This window comes from Elephantulus edwardii, unplaced genomic scaffold (assembly GCF_000299155.1).
Source record: "Elephantulus edwardii isolate Elephantulus edwardi_28Jun2011 unplaced genomic scaffold, EleEdw1.0 scaffold00087, whole genome shotgun sequence".
NCBI classification, from domain to species: Eukaryota; Metazoa; Chordata; class Mammalia; order Macroscelidea; family Macroscelididae; genus Elephantulus; species Elephantulus edwardii.
This window is the reverse complement of record NW_006399837.1, coordinates 8,687,335-8,707,742: the sequence shown is the minus strand read 5'-3', so window position 1 is coordinate 8,707,742 and position 20,408 is coordinate 8,687,335. Positions and strand designations below refer to the sequence as shown.

The following is a 20,408-nucleotide window of genomic DNA, read 5'->3' as shown; positions in this document are numbered from 1 at the left end:
GAATGAAGAGGGGGGAGGAGGGGAGGGGAGGGGAGAGTGGAAGAGAGAGAAAATGTGGCATGTGCTCCCAGATAAATGTATTGTTTTTACGTATTTAGTTGTTGTTAAAAGGCACAAATGATTAACTACTGAGTGGTAGTTTAAACCACTCTAACTCACCTCAGAAATTGAGCCTGGCCATCTGATTTCTAAAGGTGACCTTTTTAAAACTGTGGAATAGCTCTACTACACCCACATGGGTTTGCCATGAGTCAGAATTACCTCCGTGGTAAGCAAGAACAACATAGAATTGTATTCTCATAACTAAGAAAAGAAAAAACAGTCTTAATCACAGTTCCAGAAAGTCAGTTTCATTTTCAAAGATTTGCATTTTGACAAATGTCAAAACCTGTGACTGCATCCTGATGAAGGATCGTGGTCCCCTCAGCGTGTACTCAGGAAGGAGGGCGTCGGAAAGCAAGAAAGCAGCAAAGGAGGAAGGGAGGAAGAGGTTAGAGCATTTGCTGACTAGAGAATGGCTGCCTAATTCTTTTAGAACTCATACATGACTTCTTTCCTGAGCTTCTCATCCTTCCTCATATTGTCAAAGTCCCCGTCAGAAGAGCTCATTGAGACCTACAGATCTCGTGTTTGCTGTGATCGATGGCTACAGTCGATTACGAAGCTAGCTTGCCATTGCCATCACCTTTGTCTGTACACACACTCCAGCAGTGGGCAGCCACTATTGGCATTAGACCCTCCCTGTGTGGTGGGAAAGCCAGTCACTAATAGGAATTAGTGACTATTGCTGTCACCGGGCCATGGTCCGCCGTCTTGGTCCTAGGCTTCCTGGGGACTTCTTAGCCACTTTTGACCTTGGACCCTCTGGAAGTCGCTTGTCACTCTTAGCCCTACATTCTTTGGGCTCACTTCACATTCTGTCACTATGGCCCCTAGACTCGCCTAGAAGCTCTGGGTGTCACCACTGGTCTTAGTCTCCACAGGGCACTCTTAGTCAGTATTGCCCCATCTTAGCATGTCCAGAAATGAGACAGTGTCAAGTGTGTCACCTACAACCCTTTCCCAGAAGCATCAACTCTTCCATGAAGTGGTAGAAAATGAAACAGGGCCATGAAACTAAAGAGACCAAATGGGAGCTTATCAGAGTAGAAACCTATGCTCCCTCTCTGGGAGAGACAATGTTTCGAGGGATGACTGAGAAGACACCCGCTTCTTGAGGCCAGTGTGCTAAGTAGATCATTGGAATTATTTAAGGTTTAGCCGAAAAGAACTCTTTTTTGCTTTTATTTCTTTAAAAATTAGTTTTTTTCAATGATATTTTTTAAAAATATCAATCACATGGTTTGACATTAAGAGCCTAATGGAAATCTCCTTTCATTGTTGTGTCTGGTTATGTTGATATTGACTCTGCAGGGCTGGTGGAACTGTCTCACGGACTTCCTGGGTGCAATCCTTCTGGGAGCAGGTCACCAGGCCTTTTCTCCTGCAGAGTTGCGGCTGGGTCCAGGCCATTTATCTTTGGGTTTGTAACTGAGTGTTTCTACCATTGTAACACGTGTTCTCTTTTGAAATCTGTTAATAACTTATTAAGAATTCTGTGTTTATATAAGTATTAAGATTGCTGGAGTTTGCAAAAATACCTAAAGAGTAGCCAAGTGCTTATACATTTGTTTACATTTGCTAGATATCACTTGTATCTCTCTAGTTGGTGTATCTCACACTCAGCACATTCAAATAAGCATCTTTGACCACTCACTGCCTTGGTTTACTGAGCAAAACGTTATCTCTTCCTGGTTGTAACATTAAGAGATAGCTTAGTCATGACCATTAGGTGAGAAAGGAACCTTCATTGATCTTATATTTATTGACTTTGTTATTGTTATGTGTCACCAGATCTCCTGTGACTCGTAGCAACCCTCTGACAACAGCCCTTCTGAAGCCTGTCCTATCCTGAGTCAGTCATAATAGTGCAAAGGAAGCCTCTCTCAAGCTATGCTCCTCCTTTTAGTTCCAGAACACAATAATGTAATAAAACTACACGTGGTCACACTTCACAGGAGAGACATTCACAAGCCTCTCTTCTATTTTGTAGCTCTAACAACCCATCTCTAACACATTCTTCTGGGCCAGAACTTTTACAAATCGGTAAGGAAGCCAACACCGTACAAGTGGTGCGAGAGCTTTCTTGTGTTACTATCATTTGTAGGATGAAAAGAATCTCATCGAATGAACAAATATTAATAACACAAAGGCACTGAGGTTGAAATACATTTTTTGAACACTTATCTTCTTATGGAACTGCTTTCATTGAAAGTTGAAGTTACTTAGGATGAAATAGCTATAAATATAATTAGATGAAAACCCACCCTCAAAATATTAAAAAACAAAAAATGTACAGACTATGTACTTGGAAAACTAATTATATATATAATCTTCAGTCAATTTGTAAAAGTCTTTCCCTTTCGCCTCCAAATGTATGCTCAGAATTTCTTTATTGGTAAATCTAGTGCTTTTAAAAATTGCCTTTATCAATCAAGGTGAATATTTCCCTTCGTGACGTTAACCACATCATCACATATTTATTAACTCTTTGTCATAGTCTTTTGTATCCAAAAGTGTCCGACCTGGCTGCATTCATTTAGAAAATCATTTAACGTTTTAAACAAAGACTAAAAAAAAATTCTAAATTACACTTGAGATGCCCTTGAGAACAATCTCTTATCTCTGGAGTTTGTAGATATTCCACATTTTTATCAACCAAACCATACACTTATGTAAGTCAGAGCAAGGCACTAAGAAGCACACCATCTCTTATTTGGAGAAAAAGACGGAATTATTCTGCCTTGTTATGTTTTCAAAATAGTGTGGCATTTTAATAACCAAATATGTAATAATAATCAGGAATGGGGAACTCCTATGGAAAGAACATTTACTCCATGGAAAGGTTATCATTTACTTTTTTTAGAAGAGTTTCATGGATGCAAAGAAAGTTGGGGGTCAGAGAGACACCATTCCAGGATTGCCCCATAGCAATTAACAACAGCAGCAATTCAAGTTTACAATGAAGTCAACGTATGGAATTCTTATTGACCAAATTACAGAAAGGACATTCATGTGTACACAGTTTTGCCCCCTACAGAGTTCTCCATACACAACCATGCACTCAAATGAATATAAGAGCAAGATATCATACTATAAAGGATTAAGTAATAGTTGACTTTATGCTTTTATTTCTTGCCTCTTGTCTCCATGGAAGATGGAGATCCCATTTACCATGCAAAGACACTTACATTCCCTTTTGGAAACCATTTCTGATACGTTTGCATGAAAGAGAAAACTCATTTGTGTAAGGTTTCCTTATTAACCTTCATGTTTTGGTAAATACCCTATACTATCTAGTTACCCAATGTGTCTCTCTATGGCCTAAGAAGGAAGAAAGGCTAGCTGCCATATTTAATCCGGGAGAGTTGGGATATGAATATTTATAAGGACATTGATATTCACAGTGGCTTACAATCATGCTTCAAGCAAATTAAAAGGAAACGTGAAATTGCCACAGATATTACAGTCTAACAGGATAAGAGCTAAGAGTTATATACACATTCATTGACAACATCTGTGCAAATATTGTGGACAAAACATTTAAAAAGAAATCTACATAAAACAAAGTAGATAAATTTATCAAATGTTGATAAATTTTCAGACAGTATAAAAATACAGAAAACACAGAAAAGAGAAAGAATTTTTTTTTAAAATAACCACTAAGCCAATACACAGAGTACAAATTTACTACATTTATATTACAGAATGATGGAAACCAGAGACAAAAAATTAAAAAAAAAAAAAAAAACACAACCAGAAACCGATTTGATCACAAACATCAAAGAAAGTTTCACCAGTCACAGAGTAGATAGACTTTTCATTTTTGAATGAAAACACAGATTGCACAGCTCATCCCACCCACCCATCCACACATAGAAAAAGGAAAGCGGATGTGAGGGTTGTCTACAGCGACACACAACAGACAGAGGTGGGAAGCGTTTGGCATGTTACAGCATCACAGGAAGTCAATCACGATTGGCTAACGATGATGGTACCTGGCTCTGTTGCAGGTCACTGGCTTGCCTGAGAGGAGTAGCTGATGGAGGAGGCACCCCTGACGTGGACGCTGAGCGGCCTAACTTGCAGCTGACCTTCGACTCTGTGAACAGGAAGAAAGACAGCACGTTAGCTGTTGAAGCTCTACAGTAAAGAAATGACATTGCGATTTTGCTTTGCTAAGTAGCAAAGCCCACTGCCATCGAGTTGCCTGTGACTCACGATTTTACTGTGTGCTGTAGTGTAGGCTTGTTTGTATTGGTTTTGCTTTTCCTCCTTAGGGTTTTCTAGGTGTAACTGGGTAGACATACCAAGCCCTTCTTTCCTGGGGCTGACAACTGAATTCAAAGTGTTCATCTTTATGTTAATAGTAAAGACTAGGCTGGAGATAGAATGATAGAATTCTGCACATTCAATGATTTACTCATTGCTCTAAGAAACGTAAACGCAGGCTATACACATAGATTTCACATGATGATATGCATAGGAATCAAATCAATTACACTTGTGGAAAGACTCGGTGGAGAAGCTCAGTATCAGCAGTGAAAACCAGGCCAGGTGCTGATTGTGGGACAGACCACTCATATGCAAGTTCAAGCTGAAGTTGAGGAAAATTAAATCAAGTCCACAGGAACCAAAATTTGACCTAAGTCTGTCCCACTCAAATTTCAAAACCATCTCAGGACAGGTTTGAGACCTTGAGCACCAATGAGTGTAGACCAAATGAGCTCAGGGAAAATATCAAGAAAATCATCCATGAAGAATGCAAAAGATCATTACAAAGGCTGAAGAAGAAGAAAAGACCAAGAAGGATGTCAGATGAGACTCTGACTATTACATTAGAGCTCCAAGAAGCCAAAGCTAGAGGAAGAAACCAAGAAATCAAAGAGCTGAACAGAAAATTTCAAAAGGCAGCTCGGGACGACAAAGCAAAGATGCTATAATGAAATGTGCAGAGAGCTGAAGTCAGAAAATCAAAAGGGCTGAACTTGCTCAGCGTTTCTTAAGCTGAAGAAGTTAAAAAACAAATTCAAGCCATGGGTCACAATACTAAAGGATACTTTGGGTAGAATGTTAAACGATCCAGGAAGTATCAAGAGAAGATGGAAGGAATACACAGAGTCACTGTAGCAGAAGGACTTGGCTGACACAGAAGAATTTCATGAAATGGCATATGACCAAGAACCTATAGTCATGAAGGAGGAAGTTCAAATTGCTGTGAAGGAATTGACAAAAAAGAAGGCTCCAGGAGTTGGCGCCATACCAAATGACATATTTCAACAAACAGACACTGGCCCTGGATGTGCTCACTAAGTTGTGTCAAGAAATCTGGAGGACAGCCTGCTGGCCGACAGACTGGAAAGATCAATATTTGTTCCCACTCCAAAGGAAGGTGACCCAACAGAGTGTGGAAATTATCAAACAATATCATATCACACGCAAGCAAGATTCTGCTGAAAATTATCCAAAAACGTTTGGAACAATATATCAACAGAGAACTGCCAGATGCGCAGGCTGGATTTAGAAGAGGTCGTGGTACTAGGGATATTATAGCTAATGTCAGATGGATCTTAGCAGAAAGCAAAGAATACCAGAAGAATGTCTGTCTGTGCTTCATTGACTATGCAAAGGTTTATGACTGTGTGGATCACAACAAGCTGTGGCTGACTCTGAGAAGAATGGGAATCCCAGAAAATTTGATTGTGCTAATGCGAAACCTATACTTGGACCAAGAGGCAGTTGTCAGAACAGAACAAGGAGACACTACATGGTTCAAAATAAGAAGGGGGTTCATTAGGGATGTATTCTGTCTCTATACCTTTTCAATCTGTATGCAGAACAGATCATCCGAGAGACCCTGGGCTGTATGAGGAGGAATGTGGCATCAGGATTGGTGGAAGAGTCATCAACAACCTGCGTTATGCAGATGACATTATGTTTGGCAGAGTGGAGGGATGGCGCAGGAGAGGAAAACCCTCGATGAGACGGATCAATTCTGTGAGTGGAGTGGTGGGAATGAGTGCGTTTGAGATGACTAGACTGGCACAGGATAGAACGGCGTTTGGGGCTCTTGTACATAGGGTCGCTATGAGTCGCAAGTGACTTGATGGCCCATAACAACAACAACAACACGTACATTTACTTACCCAATATTTTAGATATTGGCTGATCATTGACAGATGATGAAATCATTTTATAGTAATTGCTTCCAAAATGTATTAGCTCCTGAGGGATAAAGAACAGATCACGACAGGATGGGCCTTGTTCATGGGGTCTTCTTACTCCATTTGGGGGGCTGATTACTGAGAGATTACTAGAGTGAGGAGACCCAGTCAGGGGAAAGAATAAGTGGCATGGCTATTTCAGATGAATCATTTTAGCTTTGGGCCACAGGGCTCTTAGAGTTCCAAATGTCTTACACAGCCTCTGAATATTTTCTATTTTCCTTTCTCTCATTCATTTTTATGCCACTATATCTGTGGCGTGGCTGAGAGCAGGGAGTACCAAAAGAATGTCTATCTGTGTTTCATTGACTATGCAAAGGCATTTGACTGTGTGAATCACAATAAATTGTGGCTAAACTTGAGAAAGATGGGAATCCCAGAACAAGCGATTGTACTTATGCAAAACCTATACTTGGACCAGGAAGCAGTCCTCAGAACAGAGCAGATAAACTCTGCATGGTTCAAAATTAGGAATGGAGTGTGTTAGGGATGCATCCTGTCTACATACCTTGTCAATCTATTTGCAGAACAGATCATTTGAGAAGCAGGGCTTTATGAGGAGGAATGTGGCATCAGGATTGGAGGAAGACTCATTAACAACCTGCAATGTGCAAATGACACAACCTTGCTTGCTGAAACTGAAGAAGACCTGAAGTGCTTGCTACAGAATGTCAAGGACTGTAGTCTTCACTATGGATTGGAGTTCAACAACAAGAAGACAAAGAGTCTCACCACTGGGCCAATTGGGAATACCATGATTGATAGAGAAGAGATTGAAATTGTTAACAATTACAGCTTGCTCAGTTCTACAATCAACACTCTTAACATCAGCAGTCAGAAAATCAAAAGACAAATTGCATTGGGAAAAATCTGCCACCAGGGACCTCTCCAGAGGGCTGAAAAGCAACAATGTCAGTCTAGAAACCAAGATGCACCTAATCCAGGCCATGGTATTTGCTATGCGTGAGAGCGGGGACTGAGGATGACAGAAGAAGAAATGACTCCTTCTAATTGTGATGCTTGACAAGAAAGAGACTTGAACACACCATGGATTGCCAAGAAAACAAAAAGGTCTCACTTGGAGAGGGTGAAACCAAGTTTCTCCTTGGAGGCTAGGATTTTGAAGCTCCGTCTCAAATACTTTGGACACATGGCCTGGAGGGACCAGTCCTTGAAGAAGGATATCAAGCTGAGGAGGGTGGAGGGACACTGCAGGAGAGGAAGACCCCAGATGAAATGGATTGATACAGTAACAGGGCCACTGGGGGTTGGTGTGTCGGAATTAGTGAGATTGGCTCAGGACAGGGCAGGCTTCAGAGCAGTTGTACATAGTGTTGCTATGAGTCACAGGTGACTTGACGACACATAACAACAACATATCTGCTCCTACTGGGTGGTTATAAGTCAGAACACACATGATGACAGAGGATTTGCTAATTAGTTCTCATAATAATTAAGACAATGCCATTTCCTTAAAACTGAGTATTTAAAAAACCCAAACTGAATATTTCATCATGTTTTCAATATTTTCTCTCCAAGTTCTCTGGATTTGCAAGAAATTTTGTAACTACCTTCTTTAAGACGTAATGAGCAATCTTAAAACAATTTCTCTATTCAAAAAGCCCAACTTAGCTGCCTTGCTCACGGGCAGGAAGCTTTGGAGTCTAGAGTGGAGGGGTGAGAGCCGTTCCTTTATCTAACATGGATGACCAGAGAGGGAAGCAGCGGCCATTGATTTTAAAATGTATTTGAAAATATCTTATTTAAGAGGAGGAGTCTCTTAAAAAGAACTCATCACCAACGTTTATATTAGTTTTTAGATTTTTAGTGTCTGTTTTGAGGAGAGTAGGGCTATGCTAAAATGACGTATACTCCTAAGGAAAATTGTTATAGCTATAAATCTCTGTGCTATCAAATGTCCTGATCCGTGTTGTTGTTGGGTGCCATAGAGTTGACCGTGACTCATAGTGACCCCATGAACAGCCACATCTGAACCCTGTCCTATCCTGTGCCGTCCTCATAATCTCTGACACTCTCAAGCCCTTTGCTGCTGTTACTGTGTCAGTCCACCTGGTTGAATGTCTTCCTCTTTTTCACTGTTCCTCCACCTTGCCAAGCATGATGTCCTTCTCCAAGGAATAACCTCTCCTAGCAACATGTCCAAAATATGTGAGACAAAGCTTCATCACCTTTGCCTTCAAGGAACATTCTGGCTTAACCTTTTCCAAGATCTATCTGTTTGTTCTTTTGGTAGCCCATGAAATATTCAGTACTCGTTTCTAACACCACAGTTCAAAGGCATAAATTCTTCTGTCATCCTTATTTATTGTCCAGTGTGAACATTTATTGAGTTTCCAAGATTGTACATTTTCACAGGGGGAAATTGCCCATCATTCTTCCTTAGAGAAGCTAGTGGATATGAGCTACTGACCTTTTGCTTAACAATGCAACAGGTAGCACATTATGCCACTGAGTTCTCTTTATAGTTATAGAATTAGTTATTATGTTGTTGGGTGCTGGCAGGATGGAACCAACCCATAACTGACCCTCAAGCAGATTTTCAGAAACAATTAATTGCATGGCAGGAAAGTGGTCATCTTCTCCTGCAGGGCAGTTAGTAGATTCCAATTATGTGCCTTCAGCATTGCGGTGCAGCTTCTTACCAATAGGTCACCAAGAGAATTAGTCATAAATGCTACCAGTTGACAATTTAGAGTCCTGGGTCTCAGCGTTCTTAACTTTTCCCTTAAGTCTGGTGAACAAAAGGACCCAGATTCTATACCAATTGGAATTTTAGTTTCTGTCTAATTACACAGGCCATGATTTCTTTATTCATACATTCTTAAAACAGATATCTGAACCAATCAGTATGTTTCCTTTAACAAACTTTTTGATTTCTCGAGCCTTTTCCTTAATACAGTTATTTGTACATATCAAGTGCTTTTAAAAATAACTTCTTCATAGTTTTAAAATGGAGGTTTTTTTAAAATGTTCTTTTTAGATGTTGTTGCTAGTTCATAACAATTGTAGGAAAGCTCGCCCAGTGCTCATTCTCCCAATCTCAGGGCATTGCTGCAGTCAGTGTGTCAATTCATATCCTTAAGGGTCTTTGTCTCTTTTGCTCACCCTCTCCATTTGCTCAAGCACAATGTCCTTTTCCACAGACTGGCCCAGCCTGGAAAAATCAGAATGTTACATAAGTTGTTATTGTTATGTTGTTGTTAGGTGTTGTTGAGTTGAGTATGACCCATAAGACCCTATGAACAAAAGATCGGAACCCTGTTCTATCCTGTGGCATCTCACACTTTCTGACACAGTCGAGCCCTTTGCAGTAGTCACTATGTCAATCATAAGTAGGATGTGCTATAGAATCTGTGTCAAGACCAGGTCTGGCTGTGCATTTACTAAAGACATGATTCTTTGTCAAATTAATGTGACATTTAGAAACTATATTAGAGGAATCTTGGAGCTTGCAGAACCTCTTTCCAGCCCTCGGATTTGTGAAGCTACTTCTAATATCTGCCAACCAACACTTGGCAATGCCACTGGAACCTTCCTCAAGTTGTTCAAATATAAGAATGCCATTTATTTTAGCTTCTGAATTAGCCTAAATTCCTTGCATACCTTAGGGAATAATCTCTCATTCTATGAAATAACAGGTAAAACACCCATCAGAATCCTGGTCAATAGGGATTAATAATGTTTCCTTATATTTCATTACCGGAATGTCTATTTAGTCATTCGGAGTCAGAAAATTCAATATTTCTCCTAGGAAAGGATGACAAATAATATTTCTTTGCTGCAAGGCTCTTTTGAAGTTTATGTTGAAGGGATTATCCAACGAGTGACAGACTTGAAGGCCTTTTACCTTACCAAATGTACTTAAGGATTAATTTCCCCTGCTAGGTTTCTAGTCAGCCCAGACTTCATTAGCTCCTTTCAAATATAGACACTGCTATCTCTAACATACAGACTAAACCTCACCCAAATCCAAACAAACTCCCAATATCATCGTGACCTGGTTTACGCCCTTTGGATGCAAGTCAAAATCCTGTTCATTAGATCACTTTAGGTAATGCAATATTTACCTCTAGCCCCCATTGAGGAGCCCTGGTAAGACAAAGCTTGGACTATTAAGCAAGAAATTGGCTGTTCAAACCCAATTAGCTATATGCGTGAGGATGATCTGACAATATGATCTGGTTCTATAAAGATCAGAACAAAGAAAACACCACGGAGCAGGTCTATGCTCTCACATGGGGAACTTTGATTTGCAATAGACTTGACAGCACCTAACAGCAGCAGCAGCAGCAGCAGCAAAAGCCTGCTATTGTATGTGGAAATTTAAAGTGTTGATAGGTGATACTCTATCACTCATATCTCATAGTGATCCCATGGGTGAAGAGAACTGCTACGTGGGATTTTCAAGGTCCTGGCCTTTCAGAAGGGCCACACAAACCCTGTATGGCCAGGCACATCTGGATGGGTTTGAACTGCCAACCTTTCAGGTTGTTGTTGTTGTTACATGCCATCGAGTTGCTTGCGACAAATAGCGACCCTATGTACAACAGCCCTAAACCCTGCTCTATCCTGTGCTAATCGCACTGCCTCTGACACACCCATCCCTATTACCCCAGTCACTGAATCAATCCACCTCATAGAGGGCCTTCCCCTTTTGCACTGTCCCTCCGCCCTCCCAAGCATGATGTCCTTCTCCAACGACCTGTCCCTCCTAACAACATGTTCAAAGTATGCCAGATGGAGCCTCAGAATCCTTACCTCCAAGGAGCAGCCCAGTTTAACCCTCTCTAGGATGAATCTGTTTGTTTTCTTGGCAGTCCATGGTACATTCAATACTCTTCTCCAGCACCACAGCTCAAAGGCATCAATTCTCCTTCTATCCTCCTTAGTCATTATCCAACTCTCTGATGCATAACAAGTGATTGCAAAGACCATAGCCTGGTTCAGATGCACCTTAGTCTCCAGAGTGACACCATTGCTCTTCAGTACCCTGGAGAGGTCCCTAACAGCAGACTTTCCCATCGCAATACTTTTTTTTTTATTTCCTGGCTACTGGTGCCAAGAGTGTTGACCATGGAACCAAGCAGACTACAGTTGTTAACAATTGTGCCACCAGGGGACTCAGGAAACATAAAAATATCAGTCAACAACACTGTGGGCTAGTTGCAGAGTCTGATAGGCATTCTAATCCTGTCTTCACTTTATTTAATAGCAGATACTAAGGAGTGTTGTTGTTTTTGTTGTGCACCATTGAGTCGTAACTGGCCCATAGCTGACCCTTCAGTGGATTTTCAGAAGCAGTTTCCTTGAGAAGGAGATTACTCATCCTTCTCCCATGGAGCAGCTGATGGATTTGAACCACGTGCCTTCAGAATTACAGCACAGTTTCTAAGAATTATTAATCTAATGCCAGCAATAGGCTGGAACTGACATTTTAATACACGCACCTACATACACACTTGTAATATTGCTTCTTAATGGTGTCATGTAGTAAGGACCCAATGAAATTTCTATTTTTCCATTATTTCACTCATTTTACTTCCTCTTGGCTTTCTAAAATCCTTCACTTAAATATATCCAGGATCTCTGGCGACCTAGTAGCAAGAAGCTGGGCTGAATCACAAAGGCATGCAGTTCAAATTTACCTATAGGACAAAGATAGGAAATCTCTCCTAAGATTTACTGCCCTGGAAACTCATTGGGGTGAAGAGACACGGGGTCAGCTATGGATCTGACTCGATGACGCACAACAACAGCTATTTTGGCATTTGTGAGAGCTACTAGATGAAACAAATTCTTAGGACGTTTAGGACCATCAATAATTCTAGAGTGTAAATAATTGCCCAAAGTCCACAAAATCAGCAAAGATCTTACTGAAAAAATGAAGATTTTTAGAGGTTCTCCACATGGTGACATCTTTTTTCAACTGTCCAGGATCACTTAACTGTTGACATGTACTGCTTTTTGATACTCAAATACTGTAGGTCAGGAGGCATCCCACTGGACACATTAAGTTCTCATCCTGAAGTTTGCTAACAGAAAAATTGCCAATGCTTATGAGGACTGCTCAAAAACAGAATAGATATATACCAGGAAGAGGTCTAAAGTATAGCTTTTCACCCCTGAGAACAACTCGTTCTATCAAGAGAATAGTACAAGTTCTTACACCAAAGGAGAAACTCTTTCTTTAATGGAATACTATGCAATTGGAATACTTTCTTTCAGTGGAATATTATGCAGCATTGAAAAATAAGGAATTCATAAAATATTATACCAAATGGGTGACCCTGATGGACATTATGCTGAGTGAAATATCTCAGTTACAAAAGGACAAATATTGCATAGGTCCACTGTTGTAAAATGGGACTGACATCAGGGTTGAAGGAAGACAGAAAAGAAGGGGAGGAATGATGTATACTGCATTGAATTAATAAACCCTTCTCAAGACATTATCCTCATATGTTATCAGACCAAACACTTATCATCATTGTTATTGTCAGTTGCCATCAAGTCCATAGTGACTCACGGTGATCCTATAAGCAATGTATCTGAACCCTGCTCTATCCTGCCCCTTCCACACAATCTCTGATTTGTCCCCTCCCATTGTCACACAGTCACTGTGTCAATCCATCTTGTTGAGGGTCTTGCTTTCTTTCTGCCACCCTCCACCTTTCCCACCATGGTATGTTTTTCCAAGGACAACATGCCTCCTGACACATCCTAAGCCTATGGCATCCTCACTTCTAAGGAGCAACCTGGCTGTACTTCCTGAAAGGCAGATTTGTTCTCCTGGCAATCTATGGGACAGTCAGTCCTTTTAGACAACATCACAATTCAAAAACAGTGACTCTTTTACTGTCATTCTTACTGTCAGATGGATAGGAAGCAATTGAAAATACCATGGCTTGGATCAGGCACACCTTAGTCTTTAAAGTTACATCATTACTCTTTATTCCCTTTATCATCAGTCTAAATTTTTTATTCTGGCATTACTCACTGGGCTGTATTTTGCATTAGTTCTTTCTTCTTATTTTTAATGAATATAACCATTCATTGCTTTAAAAAATAATCAGAGAATCATTTATCATTTTTCCTTTAAGAATAATTCTGTTTCTCTTCAGCATTATGTCCCTCAGTATTGCTATAAGTTCTCCCACTGCTGTTGTGAGAATCTGAGCTCTCTTTCCTTTCAGAAAGTAGAGACGTGACCACTCCCAATTTCTACATCAGGGCTTTGACCCTGAGCCAACTCTGACTCAGCGACTCGGTGAACAGACTGGTACTGTACGACATCCTGTGCCACCCTCTCAGTCTCTTCCAAGCTCACGCCCATTGTCAGAGTCACTTTATCATGCAATCTGTCTTGTTAAGAGACCTCTTCTCTTTTATGGACACTGTACTTTCCCCAGCATCATGTATTTTTTTCAGAGGACTGGCCCTTCCAGAAAATATGCCCAAATACATGGGATAAACGTTCTTTTTTAAATTGTGATTTTAATGACATTTTACAGAAAAGTTGCACTTTCATTCATTCAGTGTTGCACATTTCCCTCCCTTCCCCATCCAGTTCACTTTAAAACAACAACAACATTCATTGTTTCCTAATTTCCACCTCCTCCCACTTCTCCCCCAGTCCCCTTTGCTATGTACCTCTTATTCTGGACTGTAATCATACAAATAACGCCCAATTATATGTTCCTTTTAAACTGTTCTTTCCTTCATCAGTTACAATGCAGTGTCCGTTATTTATCCCCTCTTTTCTTCATTTCTCCCCAATTCCCATGTCAGTCCTGTTTTATAACAGTGATGTTATGTAGTATTTGTCCTTTCATGACTGAGATATTTCACTCAGCATAATGTCCTCTAGGGTCATTCATGTTGTGTGATATTTTATGAGTTCCTTTTTTTCGGTATTGTGTAATATTCCATTGTGTAAATATACCACCATTTATCTATCCATTAATTTGTTTATGGCACTTGGATTGCTTCCATCTCTTTGCTATTGTGAATAATGTGGCAATAAACATGGGTATTCATATATCTGTATGCTTTCTTTAGCATATATTCCTAGCAGTGGAATTCCTTGGTCCAATTGTATGTCTATTTCCAAATTTTTGAGAAAGCACCATACCGCCTTTCATAGTGGTTGCACCATTTTACACTCCCACCAGCAGTGAATAAGGGTTCCAATCTCTCCTCCACATCGCCAGCATCTGTTATTTACTGTTGCGTTGAACTTTGCTATTGTTACTGCAGTGAGATGATATCTCATAGTTGTTTTTATTTTAATCTTTCTGAGAGGTAGGGATTTTGAACATTTGTTCATGTGTTTGTTTGCCATCTGCATGTTTTCTTCAGTGAGGTATCTATTCCTATCCTGTGCCCATTTTGTGATTGGGTTGTTGACCTTTTTCTTGTTGAGGTGCTGGAGTATTCTATAAATTTTAGATATGAGTCCTTTATCAGATATGTCATTACCAAATATTTTTTCCTAGACTCTGGCTTTTCTCTTTACTCTGTTGGAGAAGTGTTTTGATGTGCATAGGGATTTGATTATTAGAAGGTCCCATTTATCTATTTTTAAATATTTTACACTAGATTATCTACAAAATTAAAATACATTGTTTTCTAAATCAGATTCTTTCAAATTCCCTCACACTCCACCACCCATCAAATTGTACGACCCCGTGATTAAATCTCCCCTCCTTCTGCACATCCTCAGCCCTCTGCTTCTACCCTCTTCCAGCCCTCTGGGATCCTTATACTCATTCTATAATAATGGTTTTATACAATATTTATCCTTGTGGGACTTAGTCCACTCAGCATAATGTTCTCCAGTTCCTCCCAGGTTAGATGATAATTTACAAAATCATTGCTCCTGCGTTCACCATAATATTCCATTGTGTGAATGTACCATAATTTCTCAATCCATTCATTGTGGTTGGACATTTGGGTTGTTTCCATGTTCTTGTGATGGTGAATAATGCTGTTACGAACACTGGTGTACAAATTTCCATTTGTGTTTCAGTTCTCATTTTATCAGGGTATATTCCAAGCAGTGGAATAGTTGGGACATATGGAAGTTCATCTATTTTATTCTCTTTTGGTTGTAGGTTTTTAAAGATGCTTGGAAGACTGTTTATATTATGGATTCGAGGCTCTAGAATTCTTCCAAGCTGTTATCAGATGAAATTTATAGTCCTTGGTTTTACTCCTAGGTTCTTGATCCACTTTGATTTGAATTTTATGTATGGTGCTGGTACAGTGACAGACACATAGGTCAATGGAATAGAATTGAGAACCGATAAATCAGCTCATATACCTACGGTCAGCTGATTTTTGACAAGGAGACAAAATCAGTTAAGTGGGTAAAAGAAAGCCTCTTTAACAAATGGTGGTGTCAAAATTGGAAAACCATCTCTGAGATAAACTTTCACCATCCTTGCTTCCAAGGAGCATCCTGGTTGAATTTCCTGTATTTGTTCTTTTGGCAGTCTGTGGGATATTCAGTACTCTTCTCCAACACCACAACTCGAAGGCATTAAATCCTCTCTGGTCTTCCTTATTCATTGTCCAACTTTCAAATACATAAAAACAACAGAAAACGTTACTTGAATCAGATGCACCCTAGTCTTTATGGTTTAAAGACATCAGGTTTCAGCAAAGCTTCTAAGAAGCTTTGACAGACTAAGAAGCAAGACTAACCTTGCATTTCTGAAATAACAAGTCCACAAAACCCCTATGAATAGCAGCAGAAATGAAATTCAGTCCATATTCACCACAGAAAACACGTTCAATCCAACACACAAGAAATAAAATCAAATACTAAGGAGACAATCTTTCCTCTTACTTGTTATCTCTAGACACAATTATTTTCCTGTACTGGCAGGAAAATTGCAAAGGGGAATTCTGATACAAAATATCTAAATAATCAACCATGGAACACCTTATGGGACACAATGCAACACTTTTACAAAAGGGATTACCAGAAGTCATAGTTAACTAGGCAAAATACAGAAATTTTTTTCAGTGGAAGAGACTGTTGATGACTCTTCTTCCAATTCTGATGCGACATCCTTTTCATAAAGCCCAGCATCCCGAATGATCTGTTCCACATATAGATATGCTTCACATATTGATAGGTATGGATACAGGATGCAACCCTGAAACACTCCTTTCCTGATTTTGAACCATACAGTGTTTCCTGGATTTTTTCTGGGGACTGCTTCATGATCCAAGTAGAGGTTTTGCATAAACATGATCAGGTGTTCTGTGATTCCTATTTTCCTCAAGTGTAGCCATAATATGTTGTTATCCACATAGTCAAATGCCTTTGCATAGTCAATGAAACACACATAGAAATTCCTCTGGTGCTCTTTGTTTTCTGCCAAGATCCATCTGACATTGATGATAATGTCTCTAGTGTCACGACCTCGTCTAAACTCAGATCTGCAAGGAGCTGGAGTCCACAAATAAAGGGACTGAACTTGTTCAGCATTTCTTAAGTTGAAGGAACGAAAGAACACATTCAAGCCTCAGTGGTAATACTACAGATGCTATGGGCAGAGTATTTAATGATCCAGAAAGCATTAAAAAAAGATGGAAGGAGTATATAGAGTCACTGTACCAAAAAGAACAAAAAAGAGTTTCAAGAAACAACATATGATCAAGAGGCAATGGTGATAAAGGAGAAAGTTCAGGCTCCAGGAATTGGCAGCATACTGATTGACATATTTCAACAAGCAGGTGATTCCCTGGGCGTGCTCACCAGGTTGTGCCAAGAAGTCTGGAGGACAACTACCGGACAAACTGACTGGAAGAGATCTGTGTTTATTCCCATTGCAAAAATAAAAGACCCAACAGAGTGAAAATTATTAAACAATCTCATTGGATTATTGTATGTTTATTGTTGCTGCTGTTGTTAAGAGTATGACTCATAGTGACCCTATAAACAAAAGATCTGAAACCAGTCTCATCCTGCACTATCCTCACACTTCCTGACACACAAGAGCCCATTACAGCAGTCACTTTGTCAATCCACTTGGTTGAGGCTCTTCCTCTCCTTCGTCAACCCTCCACCCTTCCCAGAATCATGTCCCTCTCCAAAGAATAACAACTTCTAGCAATGTGTCTCCTTATTTCCTGACTGCTCATACCAAAGGTGTTAACTGTGGATCCAAGATGAAATTGTTGACAGTTTCAATCTCTTCGCCATCCATAATGACACTGCCTATTGGTCCAGTGGTAAAAGTCTTTGTTTTCTTGATATTGAGATGCAATCCATATTGAAGGTTGCATTCCTTGACCTTATGCAACAAATGCTTCAAATCCTCCTTACTTTCAGCAAGCAAGGTTTTGTCATCTGCATAACACCAGTTATTGATGAGTTTCCTCTAATCCTGATGCCACACTCCTCCTCATAGAGTCCAACTTCTTGGTTAATTTGCTTATCACATAGCTTGAACAGGTATGGAGACAGAATACATCCCTGACACACTCCCTTCCCAATACCAAACCATGCAGTGCTCCCCTGCTCTGTTTGCACAACAGCCTCCTAGTCCCGGTATAGGTTCCTCATGAGCACAGTCAAGTGCTCTGGGATTTCCATTCTTCTCAATGTCAGCCACAACTTCTCATGATCCACACAGTCAAACACTTTGCATAGTCAATAAAGCAAAATTAGACATTCTTGTGGTATTTGTTACTTTCAGCCAGGATCAATCTGACATCAGCAATGATATCCCTGGAGCCATACCCTCTTCTAAATCTTGCTTGAACTTCTGGCAATTCTCTATCTATGTACTGTGTCTGCCATTTTTGAATGAACTTCAGCAGTATTTTGCTAGCATGTGATATCGATTGTATTGTTTGATAATTTCCACTTCCAGTTGGATCACTCTTTTGGGGAATAGGAACAAGTATAGACCTCTTCCAATCCGTTGGCCAGACAGCAGTCCTCCTAATTTCCTGGCATAGACTGGTAAGTACATCCAAGGCTGCATCTGTTAATTGAAACAAGTGAATTGGTATTCCATTGATTCCTAGGGCCTTAATTTTTGCCATTGTCTTCAGTGCAGCTTCCACTTCCTCTTTCATTACCATTGGCTCCTGTTTGTATGGTACTTCCTGAAATTTTTCAGTGTTAATCAATTCTTTCTGGTACAGTGGCTCTTTGAATTCCCTCCATCTTCTTTTGATGTTTTCTGAGTCATTCAACACATTGTCCATAGGATTTTCAATATTGTGACATGAGACCTAAATTTGTTTTTCAGTTCTTTCAGCTTGGAAAATTCAGAGCGAGGTCTTTCCTTTTAATCCTCCAATTCCAGCTCTCTGCACATTCCATTATAGTACTTTGCTTTGTCCTCCTGAGCTGCCCTTTGAAACTGTCCTTTCAGCTCTTTTACTCGGACATATTTTCCTTTAGATTTGGCTTCCTGAAGTTCCAGTGTAATCTTTAGAGTCTCTTCTTACATCCGTTTCCATTTTTTACTTTCTCCTCTACTTTTGTAATGACCTTTTGCTCTCTTTATGGATGAAATCCTTGATATCATCCCACAACTCACCTGGTCTTCTATCATTGGTGTTCAATGCCTCAAACCTATTTTTAAGATGATGATGAAATTCTGATGGATTTGATTCAAGATCGTATCTTGGTTCCTATGATGGGAAAATGATTGTGATTTACTTGAAAACCAAGGTGAACTGTTTGGACATTTCTAAATTTTATTAGCAATCAAATGTAAGCTGATTAACTGTACCTGATCTCGTTTACAATCAGCTTGGGTGGGAAGCATCTGTGTGGGTAAACAGGAACTCGTGGGGAGGTCTTGGTATTAAAAATTCGGTTTCGCCCAAGGGCTGCTTGGGCCTGCTATTGATTGTGTTTAGGAAGAACATTGTTATAAGTGGTGCAGCACTTGTCTGTCAGTTTGCTGTACTGTGATTACTTGGGGTTGCTGTGATACTGAAATCTTTTCCACTGGTGTGTCAAATTCCAGAAAAGCTTTGGTGGAGCTTCCTAATTAAGACAGAGGAGGAAGCAGGATGGGCCATTTACTTTATAAATAAAAGGCTTTTGACAACCCTATGAACACTAAACAATGAGGAGAGTTATAGTAGTGTAGTGGTAATGCCCAGATTGGAAGTTAGTTGAAATACGGAAATATCAATAAAAAACATCTTTTAACAATTGGTACATGGAATGTTTGTAGCTTGGATGTTGGAAAATTGGATATTATTAAAAATTAAATGGAATACATGAATATTGATACATTAGGCATTAGTGAGATGCAATGGATCAGCTATGGTCACTTTGAATCAGATAATCATAAGATATGCTATGCAGGGAATGAAAAACAGAAGAACAGTGTTACATTCATGGTCAAAATGTCCATTTCAAATTCTATCCTGGAATACAATGTTGTGAGTGATAGGATAATATCCATATGCATACAGGGAAGACCCATTAACATGACTATTATTCAAGTATATGCTCCTACATCTAGTGCCAAAGAGGAAGAAATTGAGCATTTTCACCAAATTTGGAAGTCTGAAATTGACTGAACATGCAATCAGGATGTGTTAATGACAATTGGTGACTGGAATGCAAAAGTAGGACATGAAGAAGAAAGTAGTTGGAAAATATGGGCTTGGTGATAAAAATGAGGCTAGAAATAGAATGATTGACTTTTGTACTTACAATTACTTATTCATTGCAGATACTTTTTCCAAAATACACAAAAAATGACTTTACATGTGCATTTCACCCAATGGGTTGCATAGGATCAGACTGACTATATTTGTGGAGGAAATTGGTGGAGAAGCTCAATATCAGCAGTCAAACCTAGGCCAGGTGCAGGGACAGATCATCAATTACTAATATGCAAGTTCAAACTGAGGCTGAAGAAAATAAGTCCACAGGTTTACAGCATTGTTGTTACGTGCCATCGAGTCGTTTCCGACTCATAGCTACCCTATGCACAACAGCTCTAAACCCTGCTCTATCCTGCGCCAACCGCACCGCCTCTGACACACCCATCCCTATTACCCCAGTCACCGAAT

General features: G+C 39.8%; 1 protein-coding gene across 1 annotated transcript in view; it reads right to left on the bottom strand.

Annotated features, from left to right (window-relative positions):
- Window positions 1-3,863: 3,863 nt before the first annotated feature.
- NYAP2 (neuronal tyrosine-phosphorylated phosphoinositide-3-kinase adaptor 2) overlaps window positions 3,864-20,408 on the bottom strand; it is a 327,341-nt gene continuing 310,796 nt past the window's right edge. Inside the window, exon 6 of the mRNA XM_006890286.1 lies at window positions 3,864-4,201. Coding sequence (XP_006890348.1) covers window positions 4,068-4,201 — 134 coding nt within the window. The 3' untranslated portion in view covers window positions 3,864-4,067. The remainder of the gene's footprint in view (window positions 4,202-20,408) is intronic.